The 20,682-nt window shown below is 38.0% G+C and overlaps 1 protein-coding gene across 1 annotated transcript in view; it reads right to left on the reverse strand.

Moving 5' to 3' along the window:
- Window positions 1-20,682, reverse strand: part of PARD3B (par-3 family cell polarity regulator beta) — a 313,146-nt gene that overhangs the window by 250,824 nt on the left and 41,640 nt on the right. Inside the window, exon 2 of the mRNA XM_042474689.1 lies at window positions 19,488-19,589. Within this exon, the coding sequence (XP_042330623.1) occupies window positions 19,488-19,589 (102 nt within the window). The remainder of the gene's footprint in view (window positions 1-19,487; window positions 19,590-20,682) is intronic.

Consider the following 20,682-nt stretch of genomic DNA (forward strand, 5'->3'; position numbering starts at 1 on the left):
ACGTTGAAGCTAACTTGCCTGAACAGCTTGGAAACTCACATTATGTAATTAAGGCACAGGAAAGTGCCATTTATCATGTGTAAAGTCTCAAGTGTTTCTGTCAGTTTTCTAGAAGTGTTTACAAGCCACCAAAATGCACTGGCGACATTGAGAAAGAATCTCTTTACGCAATACTCACAACTTAATTATAAAGTGAATGTTGGAACTGGCGTCTATGAAGACTGTAATTACTTTCATATTTTCTACTTGTCAAAGCTACTATGACCTTCGACCTCTCTTCACTAGACTAGAAGACCTCCCAAAAAGCACTGATTCAATATTGCATACAGTGATTTTTAGTCAGTAAGGCAAATCTCCTAGTAGCTTTCAGAAATGGCTGAATGGGTCTAAAATTTACATGCAGCCTTATATCATCTGTCACATTTACCGGTCTGTCCGATTTCCTCCTCTCATCAAAGTTATCTTGTTACATTTGTAAATCCATAACAAAACAAAACAAAAACAGAAAAAACAGTTCATCATTCTGCATCAGACCAGTACAAATGTGCTGAGACACCATTGCAAATGTACTATTCCAGGCCAGAAGACACAATTGTTCGTCAAAAATGGAGGGCAGGATTTGATGAGATTCTGTTTCTAAGTGTACTGTGCCAATTCACTATTGCTTCTCATTACAATGCTTCTAAATCTAGGCAGAGTACAGACCGCCAGAAAGAGGCGGCCCGTAGCCGCTCTCTTTTTCACGTAGCCGCGCCGCAGCAACCAAATAGCACAGCGCGGCTACACAGAAAACAAAGTAGTGCTGAAAGCACTCCTTTTAGTGCCGTCGCAAACAGCTGGTGGCAGGGTGAGCACATCGCAGCGTTGTGTGTCCATCTGGATGGTGAGCAGCAGTGACGTCATAGCTATGGTGCCATCTGGAGGTGCTGCACAGCTATGGTGTCATGACAACCCGCTAAGGTTGCGGGGCCTCTGGAAATGGTGCCTGAGGCAACCCTAGCATCTCCAGGATTGTGCTAAGGGCCCGTTGTCCAGGGCGTAAGCTACTTTCTCCTCCCAAACGAAACTTGAGGAAGAAAGGAAACAACACCAGAGGTGGTGTCCTTCTGAAGATCAGAGCGGAGGACCATGAACCGGAGAATTCTGCTGTCATTCATGACCGCCTATAGAGTTTTCAAAGCACCTGGCAGTTCTATGGCCTGTTACAGGACTGCCCAAAATTAAGCTGCTTGGTCTCTTTGGAGGTATGCTGTTTAATGTGAGTGCATCCTAAGAATCTGGAAGCTGCACCAAAGCTGCACTCCAGTGCTTAGGATGGAGTGTGGCTTTGGCACAACCTCCGGACTCTTAGACCCATGCATCATTTAACAGCATACCTCTGAAGAGACTCGAAGCAGCTTATTTTGGCAGTCTGTAACACGGCCACTTTGAACGAAATCTGAATTAGATGGCTTGTTCTAATTTTTTTAGGACCAGCAAGTCCTAATTGTTCTGGACTAGGATATAGATTATAAACTATACCCAGCGGTGGTTATAGCAGTATATATAACTCTCTTGTTAACAGCTTCACTGGCTATCAGTCTGTTTCCAGGCATAATTATGACCTACAAAGCCTTCTATGGCTAAGGTTCAGATTATCTGAAAGCACTCATCTTTCTATATGAGCCTGCCTGAGCATTACACTCTTCAATGGGGGGGGGGTTCTCTCTCTCTCGCCCACCTTCAGAGGCTCATCTGGCAAGGACATGGAGAAGCCTTCTCAGTGGCTGTAACTAGGCTCCAGAACTCTTGGCTCCATCTCTGCTCTCTTTTTGTCAGCAAAGAGCTCTTATTTAAACAGGATTTCAGCCTTTAGTTTTTAGTGTTTTCATGTGTCTTATGTCTTGATGTAAAGTTTTTCATATTATTACATTATTTGTACTGTTTTTGTGTGTTGTGTATGTTATTCAATAAACTTTAAAAAAAAAAGACTCTGCATTAATTTAAAAGCCCCACTCTGTCCACCCGGTGAAGTCTGACACAAAGGTCTGCTGTATACCACCTATGCAGCAGGTCAACATTTTAAGGATTAAAAGTAATAACCTCTGTGGTTATGGGACCAAGGCAACTTTTGACTTCTTCCTCCTCCCAGTCTATTTCATTCCCATCAACCCTAGCAAGCACAGCCAATGGTGAAGACTGATGGGCCTGCAATCCAACAGAATCTGGAGGGCCATAAGTTGACCATCTCTACTGTAAATCAATGAGGATTCCTTTCTGAAACAGATAAGAAATCTGCCTCTCTATTAGGTTTCCCCACACCACTGCAGGATCTTTGTTCTTACCCTTTCAGACATTATTTGACTGCCGCAGCCCTGCTTTCCACCCAGGACTATATTGATTTCATGTCTGTCTTCACTTCATGAATGTTTATTTCTTAATGACTGTTTTTATTTTGATCTCAATCAAAATAGTGCTATATATGACTAGAAGCAAGCAATGTAACACAAACACTCCAAAAGTTACAGTACATTCTGAACAGTCAGATTATATATATATATATTTGCTCTTCCTCATCAATACAATTTAGACAGACATCAAGAAGTCAGCTACAAACCCCTTCAGTACAAATGTTAGCAGCAGCCACAAAATCAATTGTAATAACAATGGCAGAAAATAAATCTTTTTTACATGCCACACTTCTATCCACTCCATGTGACTTGAATAAGCAGGAAAGCTAAACCTGGCTATAATGTTCACCTTCACTTGAAATTTATCTCCAGGGCAGAAAATAATGGATGTCGCACCTATTAACTCAGCTTCATTCTACTAATTATCCTTAGTAATAATTTGGGTTTTTTCTCTCACCACTGTTTGGCAGGATTAATATATGCACTGGTGAAATTATTTTGAAGGCTATCAAATATGCACTAAAATCAAACGCTGTGACCATATATATTCAATAAGACCAAGGAAATCTTTCCTTTTAGAACGCTTTATACTGAATTTTTAAAATAGCTCATGAACAGCATTCTTCCTCAATTGGATAAAATTAGCCTTCCTTTCACTGTTACATTTGTTGTGTTAAACATAAAAATATTAGCTGACTATCATGAGCCTTCATGAGTTACTGAAGGCTAAACACAGTTCTACTTATGTACCTTAAAAGGGTTTCTTTTTTGAAAGAATCTTAACAGAATTATTGTAGGATTTGTTTAAAATATCTGTACCAAAGAGACCTCTGTCTCAGTACTCAATCACTGCAAAGGTTTTATGTGCATGGAGACATGCCACTCACATATACAGTGGACAGGTTGGTGCCCTTATGCAAAATTCCAAATCCAGATTGTCCACATGGGGCTGAGATACTGACACCTTTGCTTTCTGATGGTTCACCTGTATATAAACTTTGTTTCATGCACAAAAATTTTTAAATTTATGTGTAAAATTAGCTTCAGGCTTGTTTTAAGGCCAATATGAAACATAAATGAATTTATGTTTAGACTTGGGTCCCATCTCCAAAATAGCTCATTATGATATGTAAATATTCCAAGCTAAAATAATCAAAAATCTCAAAACACTTCTTCCCACGCATTTTGGATAAGGGAGTTCAACCTGTATGCCTATCATCATCCTGAAGCTATCGGTAATACAGCCCTCATAACATTGTCAGCTAATAAAAAATGTGAGGCACCAATTAACTATTTAAACATAAGAAAGCTAGAAATAGCAAGGCATACCAAAATGAGAAGAGACAAGTTGGAGAACAGTATGTACCTGAAAGTAAAGATGCCGCAGTAAGTAGTAACAGGAGCACCCGATCCAAGGCACAACTAGGTTAAGAGCAACAAGCTGAAATCACTTCAAATAATAGCCAGCATGGTGGAGTGGTTTGACCACTGGAGTACCACTCAGGAGGAAACAGGTTCAAATCCCCACTTGAACATTGAAAGCTCGGGAAGTCAAACTCTCTCAGAGGAAGACACTGGCAAATCAAATCTGAACAAATCTTGCGAAGAAAACCCCATGATAGGTTAGGGACTTAGGTGCTATAGGTAAATAACAACTCACGACAACAATATAAAAATTAAGAATCTAGTATTATTGTTAAGAACAAACACTTGCCATTGATAAGACCTAAGAATAAATACATTTTCTCAATTAACAGTACAAATGAAGGCACAAACCACCTCATCCAGACATACCACTCAGATATACAGGAAGACTTATACTACGTTCTGTATATTTCACTTTCAAATGATTACATTTTGGGCTCTTTTTAAAAAAAAACTTTGGGATTCGGACTTGTCAACACTATTTACCTTTAACATGAAAATACATATCTCTGGATATGTGCACCATAATATACCACTTACAGGGTATGTGCTTCTCTGAACACATAATGTTAACAATCATTCCAGCTGCTCAGGGATCAAATATATAGTTCAGCTTTGAAGAGAATGAGGAAAGTCATCAGTATGGTTGTGATAAAATGTAATTCAAAACGCAACAGGGAAAAAAAGAAGGGAAGACTGCTCCTGGAAGAAGAAAATTTCTGCCCTTGTGGGGAATTCAGAGCTCTTACAGCCCCAAACAATACACAACTCAAGAACATGGCTCTCTCCAAATAAGACCTTACAAACTCAATTTGACTACACCTCTATGCAGAGTAAGTTATGAAGAGCAAATCAAGGTAAGGTCACAAATCACAGAGAGACAGAACAGTTTTTGCATACAGGAGTTATTTCATAAGTTTCTATCAGATTCACCTTTTCTGATGAATCAAAACCAAAAATACAACTCATTTTGAACACTCATGAAGAATGAAGGCCAACCTCACTATTAAAGCAGTACTGTACAAAATGGACGGAAGGTGAAAGAATGCACTACTGGAAAGGACAGTTCACAACTGAAGAAGAGAGAAGCAGAGAAGAAATACACTTTCAATAAGTAGAATCAGAAAAACTGGAGAGTAATTAATTTGACAAAGGAGCCCAAGATATGGAGTCATTGCAACTGTTTGTACAATTCATATGCATGTCCATTACAAGAGATGACTGTTTTGAGCAGTTGGCATTTTTCTTCCTTCCACCCCATCACAACTAACTGTCCAACTCCTCCCTTTCCTCTCATACTCTTCCCATAATTCCTACACCTACTTTGTGGTATCCTTAATTAAAGTTCCAAGAATTTCAAGCACCCACTGATTTTTAGGAAGGTGAATCACCTTGTTGCAGCCTGCATACTGCAGCTGCAACAAGAATGGAACAGGCAGTGTATAGATAAACAGAAGAACCCAATACAGTTCACTGACTGAAGCGGTTAGAAGTGTATTCCACCCCCATGTTCTCTGTGCTGGACAAATTCCAACAGACATGCCAAAAGAAACATTACTTTTTAAAGGTAAGCCTATAGTTGAAGTGATGATTCCATGTACAATGCATGAACATAACAGGCAGTGGCTTGAAAGAGAAGAGTAACATTCTCTTATCAATCAAACTACGCAGCAGAGAAATAGAAGTGTGTCCGACCAAATTATCCATTTATTTATTAAAATAATCACATGATACTTCATACTATAGGATCAACAGTACAATGTACTGGACAAATAAAATCAATTCAACCATATAGCATAATGTAAATAGTTAAGGCCTATTAAACTATTTAACAATTTAAAGTAGTTAGAACAGCTTTAAACCATGTACTTGTACAATTTTGAATAAATCAACTAGGCTTCAAAAAAAAGGATATGTTTTAACTTGGTGCCTGAATGAAGCCAGTGCATGTGGCAATCCGAGCACCTAGGAGAGGGCATTCCTGACATGGGTCACCATGGTAGAGAAGGCTCCTCTAGTATCCTCCTACAATGACTTATTCCCAGAGGTAATACAGAGAAGGCCTTTACCACACCCCTTAATCCTCAAGTGAATACAGGAGAAGTGCTCCTTCCATTGTCAAGATCCCAATACATTTTCATCAGAACTACAATTCAGAATCAAATTTTCGTACTATGAGAAAGGTACTTATAAGATGTTGTTCACCTGAAGAACAAGAAGTTGAAAGATATATCTCAAGAACCACTAACAACACCCTAAGTAGGTATACCACAAGCTAAGCATTTTTGTTCCAGTCTGAACACTGGGGGTGTCTACGGCACTGAAAGGAAATGCTATTGGCCTCTTTCTGATTGCTGGTGTCCATAGGATTCATTTTTTCTAATGAGTAGCCACGAAGAGGACAGCACCAGTGGCTAAGACCCCAGGTAAAAGTTCCATATGCTGTGCAAAAGGAGTACTTCATGTATGGCTGATTTACTAGTGAAAATGTAAGAGCCGGTGTAGAACACAGCCTATTTCACAACACTCAATGACAAACACAGCTACAGTGTAGCCAAGCTACAATATCAGCAAATGCTAATGATCTTCAAGATGACTGTCATGGCTTTATTGTGTAGAAGTCTGCTCAATTACTTGCCTTCTTCTTGAAAACCTCTCTTTTCGAGAACGTTTTCTGGCCAACATCAATTAGTAAAACTGTTATAAATAAAAATAAATTACACTTGCTCACAATTCTTTTTTAAGTGTGTGTGTCTGGCCAAACTGGAAAGCCACAAACTCTGAACAAGACGTTCTGAATCCTATTCTGGAATAAGCGGAGCTGGTTATTGTTACTCATGAAGTAAGCCCCTTGTTATTAAACATATAAGGTCAAGTTAGGGTATCCCCCCCCCCAAACGAGTCAAACATTGGCCTGTTACAGACTGCCAAATAAAGCTGCTTCGGGTCTCTTTGGAGGCATTCTATTTAAATGATGCATGGGTCCTAAGGTCCAGAGGTCGCGCCAAGCCCCACACTCCATTCCTAAGCACCGGAGTGCAGCTTTTGGTGCAGCTTCTGGATTCTTAGGATGCATGCATCATTTAAATAGCATACCTCCAAAGAGACCCGAAGCAGCTTTATTTTGGCAGTCTGTAACAGGCCACTGGTATTCAAAAAACAGACTTGAATGTTGGACTGGGTTATCTCCACCTAACAGTAAAACTCTCACTTCACCAGTGTAAGAATTGATACATTACCCACCAACCTATATTAAACAGTCCCATAGGCCCTGTCTAACCAAATGAAAAGGGGGGAGCTTTTAGAACTAAAGCAATACCAAACAGAACAATCCCAATTTAGCACCTTAAAGTACAAACACTAAATGAGCCAGAAATTACATTTTTATAACAGCTTTTCATTATTTTAAGACAGCTTAAAATTACTATAGACTCAATCTCTTATCCTGAATGTATTATAAGTTACATAGTATTAAGCAAGGATGTTTATTAACTTACATTCCCATAGTTATTCATGAAAGGCTAATTACAATTTGAAATGTATACAGTCTATGTCATAATTAACCACATTGTGATAGTCTAATTAATCACTGTAGTCTGAGACCTCATTTTTAATGCAGGAAATTAAGTAAAAATTCTACAATATGGAGGATCTTTGAAGCTCCAGCCAATATTAAGAGGCTTAACTTTGGAGAAGGAGACTTCAAGTAAGCCAAATACAAAGTAACATGCCATATTACAGTACTGTCTGCAGCCATGCTCTTTCTGCAAAAGACACAGTGTGTTTTCAGCAACATTTGCAGTTTATGAATTTCAAAGTAATGCCACTTCTACACCAATGGAATTCCAGGTTTATCTGATACAAGATGGGAAACCTTTTATGGGAATCAGATTTCTCCCCACGAAAAACTGGATAACATCTCAGTGCATGTCCAAGACCTCCTGCAGCATCAAGCCACCACAACCGGAGAGCTTTCAGCAAGACTTTGGTCAGCAAACTGGCTTGCTGAGTCCAGGCTTTCCTCAGCCGCAGGGATGAGGAGGTATAAAGAGCAAAATTAGATCTTATTCAGTGTAAGGCAGTTTCATATGTAAGCTGAGTGGATGTGACTTGCCCAAGGTCACTCAGTGGGTTTTCATAATCAAGCAGGGATTCGAACCATGGTCTCCTAGTGTCCTAGTCCAACACTCAAACCACTACACCATGTTGGCTCTTATGCCATCTTTAGGTTCTCCAATACTAGGAAGGGGTGCAGCTGGTGTATAGAACTGATGAGTGTTGTAGGGAGTGAGAATAAAGCTGAAACATACTACATCTTAGCAAAAGAAAGTTAAATTGTTGATACATCAGGTACAGCTCTCTTAAGCTATGTGTACTATATATATATATATATATATATATATACACACACACACACACACACATACATATATATATTCACTGCAGCTATATATAACGCATAACTGCAGTTTATATATATATATATATATATATATATATCACAAATATAGTCATTTTTTGTTAAATATAAGGAAAGCAACTACTATTTTATTTACATTATTGGAAATATTTCTTTAAATTATGTCTACATAAATGGTCCAATGTGTTTGAATATAAAATTTAAAACAAATGTGCTAAAGTAAATAACATTATTTATACATTTAAATTTTTCAGTAACCTTTCCAGAAAACTCACAAAACTGTTATGCAAGCCTTCAGTTTTGAGACATCCATGACAATGATAAACTCCTGATGGCAAGAGCCCAGAAAATCAAATTGATTAGACAACATCTTGTAAAGCAACATGACTATTCAGTGAATCTTGTGATTCTTCCCTGCTCATTTTCTCTCTTGAAAACAACTGCTTTTTGTGCATGCTTGACATTGCAAGGGAGGCTAAATTATAAATGCAGACTAGCTTGTTATTTTTACTATAATATGGTTGGTTTCTTCATTTCTAACCTTTCTCTTGCTACTAAACAAGTCTGAAAATTGAAGAAATGCTAGATTTCTTACAGTTCATCAACTTGTAGCTAAGTTTATTACAGTTCATAATCAGCTTGAAGCTTTTAAACATTTTGTTTAAGATTTTGTTTTGCAAAATTTGTGTGATGGGTTTTATGTAGAAAACAAAAATGTTGTACATAAAATGCACGTGGTTATCCAGAACTTCAAAGTGTTAGATCTGGAGCAGCTTCTGCCAACTTGAGGTCCACCAGATGTGTCCAACTATAACTACCCCCAACTCTAGCCACTACTCCCAGTGAGGATGATGGTTTGTAGTTCATAACATCTAGAGAAATGTACAAAAATACATTTTTAATAAACACAGAAGACAACATGAACCTTGCCACCTACAAATAAATCAGCCAAATATCAACCTGCATTTTTTTAACAAATGAGCACAGACTTAAACAGTCCTGATTTCTCTGGAATTTGTTTAAGCTTTTAAGGTGCATGAAATATAGCTGTTGCCAAAAATATGATAAGCTTATTTATTTTTTATTATCACTAACACTATTATATTAAATGTTTCCTCTGAAAGGAAGTGCACAGATATAATTTATGAACAGACTGCTACTAGTAAGAACAAGCATTATGCTGTCAATATTCAGAAGTGCCCCACAATGCTTTAGCTGAAAAAGCATCATCATCATTAATGTTTTAAAAGCAAGAGAAGACAAAAGCAGAAACAGGTGCAAAGTTTTTAAAATTATCACCATAGCAATGCCACAGTTCATCACCAAGCCAAAGTGCAGAAAACCAAGGAAATGGTGCATAAATACATCTGGAGATTAAGGAATGCACTACAAAAAGGCCACACACACAAAAAAACATCTATACCATTTCTTCCTTCTCAAATACCCACACTCACTCCTATCCTATTCTTAACATTAGTTGTGGCTAGCACTAACCAGGATTCACCCTTAATCACTGATTGAAGCTAGTTAAAGGAAGGAGGAGTTGGGGGAGTGCAGAACACACACACCCCAAAAAACCTCTGGTGTGCTGTTAATCGCTTAACCGTGGTAATGCTAAGTCTGAAGTAGCTCTTTCCTCCCTGCAAAAGCTGAACTGTTCAACCATAACAAGAGCAGAGCACTCAGATACATTGAGAAGTGGTACTTTTAATTGTGTGAATGAGATGTACCAAAAAAATTTCATACAGCCTCACTTCTCAAAACAGAGATGTATAAGACAGTGAATTAACATATTTGTATTGTTGTTAGCTGCCTTTGAGTTGACTTCAACCTATGGCAACCTCATGAATGAGAAACCTCCAAGTTACCCTAACTTCAGCAGCCCTGCTCAGGTCCTGCAGACTCAGGGCCATGCCTTCCCTGGTTGAATCTATACATCTAGCAAGTGGTTTTCCTCTTTCCTACTGCTCTCCACCTTATCAAGCATTATTATCTTTTCTAGTGAGTTCTGTCTGCTCATGATATGTCCAAAGTATGACAGACTCAGTTTAGTCATCTTGGCTTCTAGGGAGAGTACAGGCTTGCTTTACCCTAGGACCAAGTTATTGGTCTTTTTAGCAACCCAAGGTACCTATAGATCTCTTCTCCAGGACCACATCTCAAATGAGTGTCTAGCTTTCACACCCATAAATAGAGATAGGAAATATGATGGCTTGAACCATCCTAATTTCAGTGATATTTCTTTACATTTCAGGACTCTGTCTAGTTCCTTCATAACTGCCCTGCCAAGTCCTACTCTTCATCTAATTTCATGACTGCTGTTTCCACTCTAATGATTGATCCAAGAAAAAGAAAATATTTATTTCAATGCCTTCGCTGTCTATTTCAAATTTATCTAAATAATCTGTGTTCATTTTTTTAAATGTTCACCTGTAGACCTGCCTTTGCACTTTCTTCCTTGACTTTGTTCAACAACCATTCCAAGTCTCTGGTATTTTCTGTTAGTTCTTATGCTTGAAGAAATAGTGAGGAGTCAATATTTAACATTCATGTTAGGCCACCAAATCCAAAATACAGTGGACTCTCAATATTCACTAGGGTTTTGTTTCAAGAACACCCCCTCCCTCCTATAGTTACCAAAATTCATGAATATGCAAGTCTCCTTATATACAATGGCATATTAAAATGGCATCCCTCACATAAAATGGCAAAATCAAGGTTTCTTTTTTTGGAATTTTTGTGTGTGAATGTTTCCCAACCATGGATGGTTGAATCCATGGATGTAGAATCTGTGGATATGGAGGACTGACTCTCTCTCTCTCTCTCTCTCTCTCTCTCTCTATATATATATATATATATATATATATATATATGAGAGACTATATATCAATATAAATACACATGAGAGAGAAAGAAGGAGAGATGGAGAGAGAAACCAAACCTAATAAAAATAGAAAGCAGAAAGTAACTCAAATGGAGAGATCTTAAGAAATCATGACAAACCACAACATAAAAATTACAATTCATTTAACAACAAGTTGAGTTATGGCATTAAATCCATTTTTAAAAACATTTATGAATTGCTGATCCTTAAAATTGAGCTTTGGCAATTACCTACATTCATACCTTACACTGGGAATTTGTTGAATAAAGATAATTTATATAATTAAGCTTTTCATGCATTTCTTCTCTTCTCACAATCAGAGACTTAAAAAAATACAACTTAACAAATGACCCATGCTGTTTAAGAGAAATGTAATTTAGATGCACTGTTTAAAATGGTAAATTGTATATGCTTTTCTACATTAGTTTCAAACAAATTGCTGCAAATATAACACTACAAGAATCAATAGATTGTAAAGATTTGCTCAAACAGCTGGGAAGAGGGAAAAATTCCCAACAGGTGGTATCATTAGTGACTGAAGAGAGCACATGGGGGGGGGGAGTTTTAACAAAATGGAGAAGGAGGTGTAGTCATGGATGTGGTTATTGTGGAGAGAGGGCTCCATAGTACCATCTCCTCTGCATTAGCTTTCTCCCAATTCTAACTACTTTACTTCAGCCTTTAACTTACTCGGCAACCCCATAACTGAAGTTGCAATGTCAGTGTGCTCACAGGCACAGTGTCTTCCTGATACCAAGAAATTACCACTTTCATGACTGAAGATACGGCAACTTTTCACACCGCATCCCTTGAACCTGTTACTGAAGCCATGTTACAAGGTTGTGCACGTGGCAGATCCAGCCCTCTGCTGCCAATTCCTAAAACTTCCTTTTATAAGACAGAGAGGTAGCAAGTTATCAGTGGCAGACCAAAAGGGGGGTAGGGGGACGTACTCGACTCCAGACACAAAACATAAGGGGGTGCAATGACGATTCTTCATTCTCCCACAGTCAACTGCCAGAAAAGAGAAGAAGGGCTTCAGAGAATGGTGAATCAATCGATCAGTAGATGCTTGCAACCTGCCTCAAGGCATGCTGCTCTCCACCCATGTCTCCCATTAGCTAGCCCATCTACAGATGCACAAGAAGGACTAACTGAAAATATATTTGTGTGTGTATGTGAATATGTATGTGCATGCATGTGTATATATCATTTGTTAGACTTTCTCATAAAATGGAGCTCAAAGTGGCTTACAAGTTAAAACAAACCAGCTAAAATAAAATGTAGCAAAAAGTATAAGAGCATTCAGCAATCAATGCCATTAAAACAATAACATTAAAATGTTAATTAACTTATTAATTAAAATTAAAATTAATTAATTAGCATATTAATTAAAATAATTAAAATATGAAACACATATTACCTATTAAAAACAGTATACCTTCTGCATGTTCTTCTACTCCAATCATTTAAGGATGAAGGCCTGTTTAAACAGGAAGCTCTTTGGCAAAAAGAGGGCAGAGATAGGGCCAACCAAGCTTCCCTTAGGAGGAGATCCCATAGTTTAGGAGCAGCCACTGAGAAGGTTCTCTTCCATATCCTCATCATATGGGCCTCTAAGGGTGGCAGGTCAGAAAGAAAGCCCTTCCTCAAAGACTGTAAGGCTCGGGCAGGCTCATACAGGGAGACAGTGATTTCAGACAGTCTGGATCCAACCTGTATAGGCTGTAAATATCACAACCAGACTCTGAATTTGGTGTTGGACCAGTAGCCGTTGAAGCTGTTTCATTGAGGGAGTTATATGCTCCCTATGATTCTATGATTCTATAAACAGAGCATTTTGGATTTGCTGAACAGTTTTCAAAGGCTGCACTACATAGACTACTATAACAACATCTGACATCTCAAGGAAAACGTGCTCTAGTCTTAAATGTGCAAGCACACTCCTGGCCACTGCCAAAACCTGGAGCGATTTCAAGGGTATGCCCAAGCTAAAAACTTTAGGCTTTGGGGGAAATGTAATCCCATGTCTTCTAACCGATCAAGAGTGTGTCTGTCTTGTCTGCCTTAAGTTTCAATTCTTTTCTCCTCATCCTCAGTCCTATGACAACAGATATTGGTTCAGCACCAGGACAATTTTCTTGTAGTTAGATGGAAAGGACAAAGTTGTGTGTCAGCAGCATATATAAACATGGACCTAAATCTAATGGCAAGTACCAAATACAACAGACCTCCTGAAGCAATGGTCAGTCAACAAATACATTAAATTGATTCAATGGGTCTAAACTTAAGTGCACAGTACTTCTTGGATTCAGGCTATGATTCTTTCCAACTCAGATGTAAAGGCAAGAGGAGAAGATGTTTAAAAAAGTTCTACCATAAAATTTGGCTGATTAGCCTTGTTTTTGAGTGAATGTTTCAAAAGTCAATCCAGAGAGATTGCATGATTAGCATGTGCATAACTATAGCAGGAGAGAACATCTATACAAAATGTAGGCTCTGACTCAAAAAAAACATCACATAATACTTTTTTTGTATGGTTTACGTCCAATTCCAACACTGCAATCTTAGTAGCTGCCTATCCATAATTCTGCACTGTTCCTTTTTGCATATAAGCCCACCAAAACTAGTATGCAGCAATAAAGAAAAGATGGGATATAAATGTCACACAACATTATTTCTGCAGTATTTGTGCTTGGGTTTTGGAGGAGAAAGCACCTACAGATACTACCTAGACAGCTGTGGAAATAAAGTACAGAACTCTTGCAACAGCAGCCTCTTCATCTCTTCAGACATTTCCACTTGATCTATTAAAAAGTTATTGCCAGTGCTTCAACAGAGATGTTGACATTATCTCCACATCCATGATTCTCAATATATTACCCAAAGCAATGCTTCAAATAAATTAGAACAAACAGAAGATCACAAAGTGTAGTGTAAAATGAGTGCCTCCCGTACATCTTTTATAGCCCCAAATAGTTGCACGACAGTAGCCCTGTTCTATATGGTTGGCAAATCATGTCACCACATGTCACAGGTCTTGCATGTTAAGTACCACTCAAGTCTTTCTCCAACTTGCTAAAAAACAAAACTCCAACCCAACACCCCTTCCATGGCTCCCAGAGATGTGTTTAGCATAGCAGCAGTTAACAAGGCAACCCAAGTGTTTTATCAGCACTAAACTGCTTCTCCTATGATTATTTTGCTGCCTGAGGACAATTGCCAACAACTTTCTTTCCACCAGGGTTGCTCCTTTTACTTTCCACAGCAACAGTAGGAGGTAAAATTGAAAAGAGCAGCTCAGAGGAAATGAAGGCTATTCTATAATCTGGAAATTACCACGTTTTGCAGCCTATTGCCTCAAGGGACAAAACCAGCAAAGATTACACAAACCTCTGGCTTTTCACCTCTCACTTTTATAAAACAGTTTTTATTATAGAGGTGCAAGATGAAATATCTGATATCTCCACTTGATATATGTTATACTTTGAAACTCACCAAAATTTGTTACAAGAGCAGATGTCTGTCAGCAATTACAACTAGCCAAAATGAATTTGGAAAACTAGATTTGGAGTGGGAATAGGTGATATTGCTATAGTGCGCTTGCGCTTTACCTCTCTCTCTCTCTCTCTCTCTCTCTCTGTATTATATATGACCATGGAACTGTACATAAGCCTGCAAATAAACTGTTGTAGATAAGCCTATTCTTCAAAGGCATCAGTGAATTCCTTTGGGCATTGAAAGAAACCTTACAGCAACAGCAAAATTACACACATTAGCCCCAACTGCAAATATCCCCACATCACTCCAGGCTTTCATACACTGATGATTCTGTAACCCTTGTCTATAGTTGAGAAGCACATTCCTAGTAGAACACCACGCATGCATGCATGCATGCATACACACACAAACATCATTCCCAGGTTCTTGCACTGGTCTAAGACTACAAGTGGCTATAGGAGTGGTTGTGCTAATGCATACATCACCATACATTCTTCCCATTCTTTTCATTCTCTAGTGCTAAGTAAAAACCTTCAAGGCAGCAAGAGAAAGACATTTCTGGGAAAGTGTCATCATACAATGCTCACAACCCTTTACCAGCTCCTTCTGGCAGTACGTAGGAGGGGTATCAGACTAGCAAACTGGAGAAAGGTCCTGTGGGACCTCTGTTCTTGGGCATCAAGATATGATGAGAAACATAAATGCATCAACCAATAATTTAAACACAAGAGAACCACTATAAAAAGAAGGCATAGAGTATCCCACTATGTTTATAGAACATCAAGTATCCTTTTCAAAACAAACAAAAGCATCCAGCATCCAAAGATTAATAATATGAAAATACTGTATTTAACCTATAGGACACATCCCAGTACAAAAGTGATGCCCACTGTTAGCAGAGGTATCTTTCTTTGCCTTTTACCCTTCTGGACCAAAACATTCCTATAATGTGTAATAGTTGACTGTTGCTAAGCTTCTCTTTGAAAAATTGCTCTCTATCAAATCTCTCTCCATTTCGCACATTTCAACCCAATTAGAGACAAGACAGATTAGTGTGAAAAAGGCAGTTAATTTTAGAAAATGTATGCGTAAAATCAAATGTGTTAAATTATTTCAATATTACGAGCATGTGACAGATTTATTTTAAAAAGGCAATAAAATCATTTTGCAAAATGAAATGAGAACAGCAGATTAACTAGTATAGGTCTACTTGTACATGCATAATATTTTGTTTGTCATCTCATTCAAGTTCTATATTAGATTTTATTAACACAACAGCAAAATTGCTCATTCTCAATCACTCAGTTTTCCACAAGGACAAAAACAATGTTTCAAGTTATATTATACAGTTCTAACTACTAAATCAAGTCTCACCAAAATGCAATGTTGAATTAGTAGACTAAAATTCAAAAATATTTAAGGGCTATTTCAGGATTAGTCATACTGTTGGCTCTTTAAAGGCACTTGTCACCACCACCCTTCATGAAGAGATGAATTAACCAGCCCTTGCACCCACTCAATCAACCTTACCACCCAAACCTCCCCATACAAGTCTAAATAAACCAAAATGGACCAGAGATAAGAAGACCTTGCAGCAATTTAAGCATAATATCATGCTTTCATGGATTTGTTCATCCCATGCATGTCTTATTATGGCTATCTGTTATTTGTTTGAGATGGGTCTTACAGGAGAAGCTAAAACACAGGGATGAAAACAATGTGTGGATCATTTTTTCCAAGCATTCCTGAACAACAACCACTACTACAGACTTGAGGAGTGGGAGGAGGATCTACATGACTCTAAAATTAAGTTGGCAAAATCCTTTTGCCTCGACATGCCAGAAATGCCCTCTGGGGGCACAGGAAAATCTCTAGAACATGCCTCATATCTTCTACAAGGCATTTGGGAGCAAAATAACTTCTTTAAGTGGGAGCAAGTGCAGTGGGGAGTGGCCCTCCAAGGACTCCTGAAAGGCTAATGTAGCCTTCTAGTCTTTCAGTGTTGCACAAGCCTGCTCTATATAGTGCTCTGCATATATTATTAGCTGCGCCACATTCATGTGAGGGAGGTTCAGTTCATCTCTATACCAAAGATCAAGAGGTAAAGTTAAGCAAGAATGTAGACTTCAGAGACATAGCCGTAAGTCTGGGAAATCAGTATGCAAGATTTCTTTGCACTCTTAAGCAAGACTGGTTTGCTAAGAGTGCTAAAAGAAGTTCATAGGAGGAGAACTTGGGTATTTACCAACCTTCAAATAGATGGAACAGCATTTTGGGTTGTTGTTTTTTAAAACTTTTTCAGGGTATGGGATGGGGGACTTCATAAACTGCAAAAACATCCTTAGCGGTCATGTGCAGCCCATGACCAACCCATTATACATAAACAGAAGGAAAGTGAATGGAAAAGAAAAGAGCATTAAGTACACTAAAGGAAGGGCACTTTTAACTAGCAGAAAATAAAGCAGAAACCAATCCATGAAGTGGGCTTTGTTAACACTGTGGAAAAATTGGAGATTTGAAGACCTTTAAGATGGCAAAGTTCTTTTAACTATACACAAGAAAAGGCTGATCTTGGAAGGAAGACCAAAGGGGGAAAGAAAAGACATTGAAGACACATTTAGTTGAAGAAATATTTGGTTAACGCAGCCTGGAAGACATGTAAGAGACGAGAAGCCAAGGAAATTCAGGTGTTTGGAAAGCACATGCTTAATCTTCTTTCTGATCAAACATCTTTCCTATTCTCCTAAAAGAACTACCCTACATGAATAGGTGGCTTCTCAAAAGGGCAGTAAACTTCAAGGGTTTCATTATTCCACAATACTTTGTTGTTTTGCTCATCACCTCCAAAGCCTTCCACATTCCTGTTACCTCAAACAGCTGTTAGCCAGTGCTCCTCTAAAATCTCAACAGTTAATTAGCAACAAGACACAGTAAACATGTACAGCCTGTCACGTTTAATTATACTGTAATTTTCTGAAGTTAGAAACTGCACATTATTCAAATTTGTGTCTTCTTAAATTTAAAAACACACACAAGTTTTAGCCTTACATCCAAAAACATCTCCAGTTTTTTCTCTGTGACAGCTCTACGATTCTGAAATCGCTCAAAGTGCCCAACACACTTTCACAAAATACATGTCATGTCACAAACTAATAGACATACTTATGCTTTTAGATACATGGGGGGGGTGTTCTTTTATTTTATTTGGCAGTGTGACAAAAAGAAATGGATGTTGTCGCATTCTTTTCTCCCATCTTTGAGAAACCAAAGATATTAGCCTAATAGAAACATTGCTACCAGAAATGCTGAGCACTTACAATTTATCCAAAAACTCTAATCGCAATCTAATAATATTTCAGAATTTATAATTTCTGATATCCCCCCCCCCCCCCCCCCCAGAAAATATAGAACAGTGAAAGGGTGAGCACACAACAGAGGAATCACAAGGCATGCCCACTAAGCCCCATTCAGTTTAATTCCTACTCATAGTATCTCCTACCTAAGAAGCCTACCAAAAGGACACTAGGTTTTTTTAATATATATATTCTCTTTTTTCACATGCATTTCATTTCACAGTTGACTGCAACAAGTCATTCTATGGAGCAAGCAAGGTCGTGCTGAGGTATTTTATTATTTTTTTGAAGGTTCAGTGCTAACAAAACTTAAAAGACCAGTAAGTTAAATCAAATTTTGTCAAGAAGAACTACTAAACTACAACTTCATGCAAACAAATATTAAGACACTGCAAATTAAAATGAACTAATTAATTAAAATTAACGACAAACTAGAAGGACATAGAATTTATTACAGATATATAAGAAATGAATTTACTTTTTTAATGTTAAAAAGAAAGAGTGAAATACTTGTATACTCATAAGTTATAGTTAAAGAAGACTGTCTGAATGAATGAGTGAATGAATGAATCAGAAAGACACTGCAAAGGTTTATCAAGTAATTTGCTTGGAGAGCCCTGGTGGTGCAGTGGTTAAATGCCTGTACAGTACTGCAGCCACTCACTCAAAACCACAAGGTTGCGAGTTCAAGACCAGCAAAAAGGGCTCAAGCTTGACTCAGGCATGCATCCTTCTGAGGTCGCTAAAATGAGTACCCAGATTGTTGGGGGCAAATTAGCTTACAATTGTAAACTGCTTAGACACTGTTTAGGTGGTATGAAGCAGTATATAAATGAAGCTTGTTTGTTTGTTTTTGTTTGTTATTACTGACTCTGCTTCAACTTCCCACATTAAAACATTGCCTATTCAGGGTGGTTTCCTTACCCTCAGAAAGGGGTTTTCAAGGGATGTAACAAGAAGAAGAGAGGCAAGAAACCCCCTGCCCCTTTCCAGTGGTGTTTCTATATCCTACATTTTCACTCCATGAACTTATACCCATGGAAAAATCCATCCTGTGCACCAGTCTCTCCTAACTTCTATTCAAATTGTAAACTCAGTGATTTCAAACTGCAAATCATCTGAAATCTGTATATGTATGTGAATTTCTTTAGCGGCAATAGTTAGCCACAGACACATCACAGCTGAATCCAAATTAACAGATATCAGCTCTTAAACCAGTGACTGACCTCACTGACCATTAGTTCTGAGAAGCTGAAAAAGTCACAAAAGATTTTTGTTGTTGCAGTTGACCTATTAACAAAAAAAGTGGGAATGCTTTAGTTATATTTTGCACACAACAAAAGACAGCTTTTTAAAAATATTATTATTATTATTTTGGGTATTTCAAACCAACATCACAATGTCACATGGATATTGCATAGATTAAGTTATATAAGGTTACAACAGAGTCAAATCAGATCCTAATTCGATCTGACAATTTCTAGTTAAAAATAAAGTATTAATTCTCCATCAACCTTATCTTTGTCTTCTACAACATCTGCTAGGATGTCATCTGGGTCCAGGATTCCCCCATCTGTGTACTCCAGATGGTGAATGTTCACCCAGTAAGAAGGATCCTGCAAATGAAACATAACGATCTCATTAATCACCATTTCAGCAGACTTCTGTCAACAGTAAAATATAAAGAGATCTAGTTAGTACACTGTTTTAATGCATATTATCATATTCCTAGATAATGAACATAATTATATTCATAGATTTATAAAGAAATATGCACAAGCTAAAGAAATTCTGACAATAACACTTCTATGAACTGCTATGTAAGAGCTACTAGTAACATCATGCAACGTCTTGTATAACTCCTTATGAGAAGACACAGCTTGACATGAATCATACTGAAGGCTTTAACTGGCTAACCTTACCAGTGACCAAACCCACATAACCCTATTCCTGGAACTGTGCACACTTTGACCTAAATCCAAATATTAATCCCACCAGAGCACAGTAGTACAGTTGATAAATCAATAATTTCAGTTTGATTGAATGGATCTACTTTACTTGGGGCTAACATATGAATTTAGGCATATGTATGCCCCTACCAAGACATCCATTCACTATAAATGTCTGTGGAAAGAGCTGAAGCCATACACTGGGTTTTGTTATCAGAGCGGTCCTGATAAACAGTCCACCAAAGTTTGTGTGGATTTTTTTCAAGTTTTTAAAGTGCCACAAAACTGATCAGTGATGCTGAGAACTATTTTTTTTTATTCTGCTGCAGTGTTCTCTCTAGGAATTTCTAAGTCCTCCAGCATAACATCTGGTGAAAGTTGGCCATAGAGTCATGCTGGAGGACCTAAACATTCCTAGAGAGAACATATTAATCAAATTTGCAAATAACCCCAGGCCAGAAAAATGGAGGGTTGGCTGCACAAACAGGTGAAGTAGCCTTTCGTGGCAGGAATGATTGTCTGGCCCAGGTACCCTTCCATTAATCTCTCCCATCCATGCAAAACTCCCCACAAGCATTAAAAAGAACTGTAGTCAATTCAAAGCTTTGTTGCTTGTTCCACCTGCCCCAGTACACAATTAGTATGATTTTTTTCACCTGTGTAGACAACCCCTTGGGAATCAGAACCACTTTTACAGCCTTACTCCTGATCACAGGGCCAAAACCACCTCTGTCTGAGTCTTCCTTGCCTAAGAAAACCC

Source organism: Sceloporus undulatus, chromosome 1 (genome assembly GCF_019175285.1).
Source record: "Sceloporus undulatus isolate JIND9_A2432 ecotype Alabama chromosome 1, SceUnd_v1.1, whole genome shotgun sequence".
In the NCBI taxonomy this organism is placed as follows: Eukaryota; Metazoa; Chordata; class Lepidosauria; order Squamata; family Phrynosomatidae; genus Sceloporus; species Sceloporus undulatus.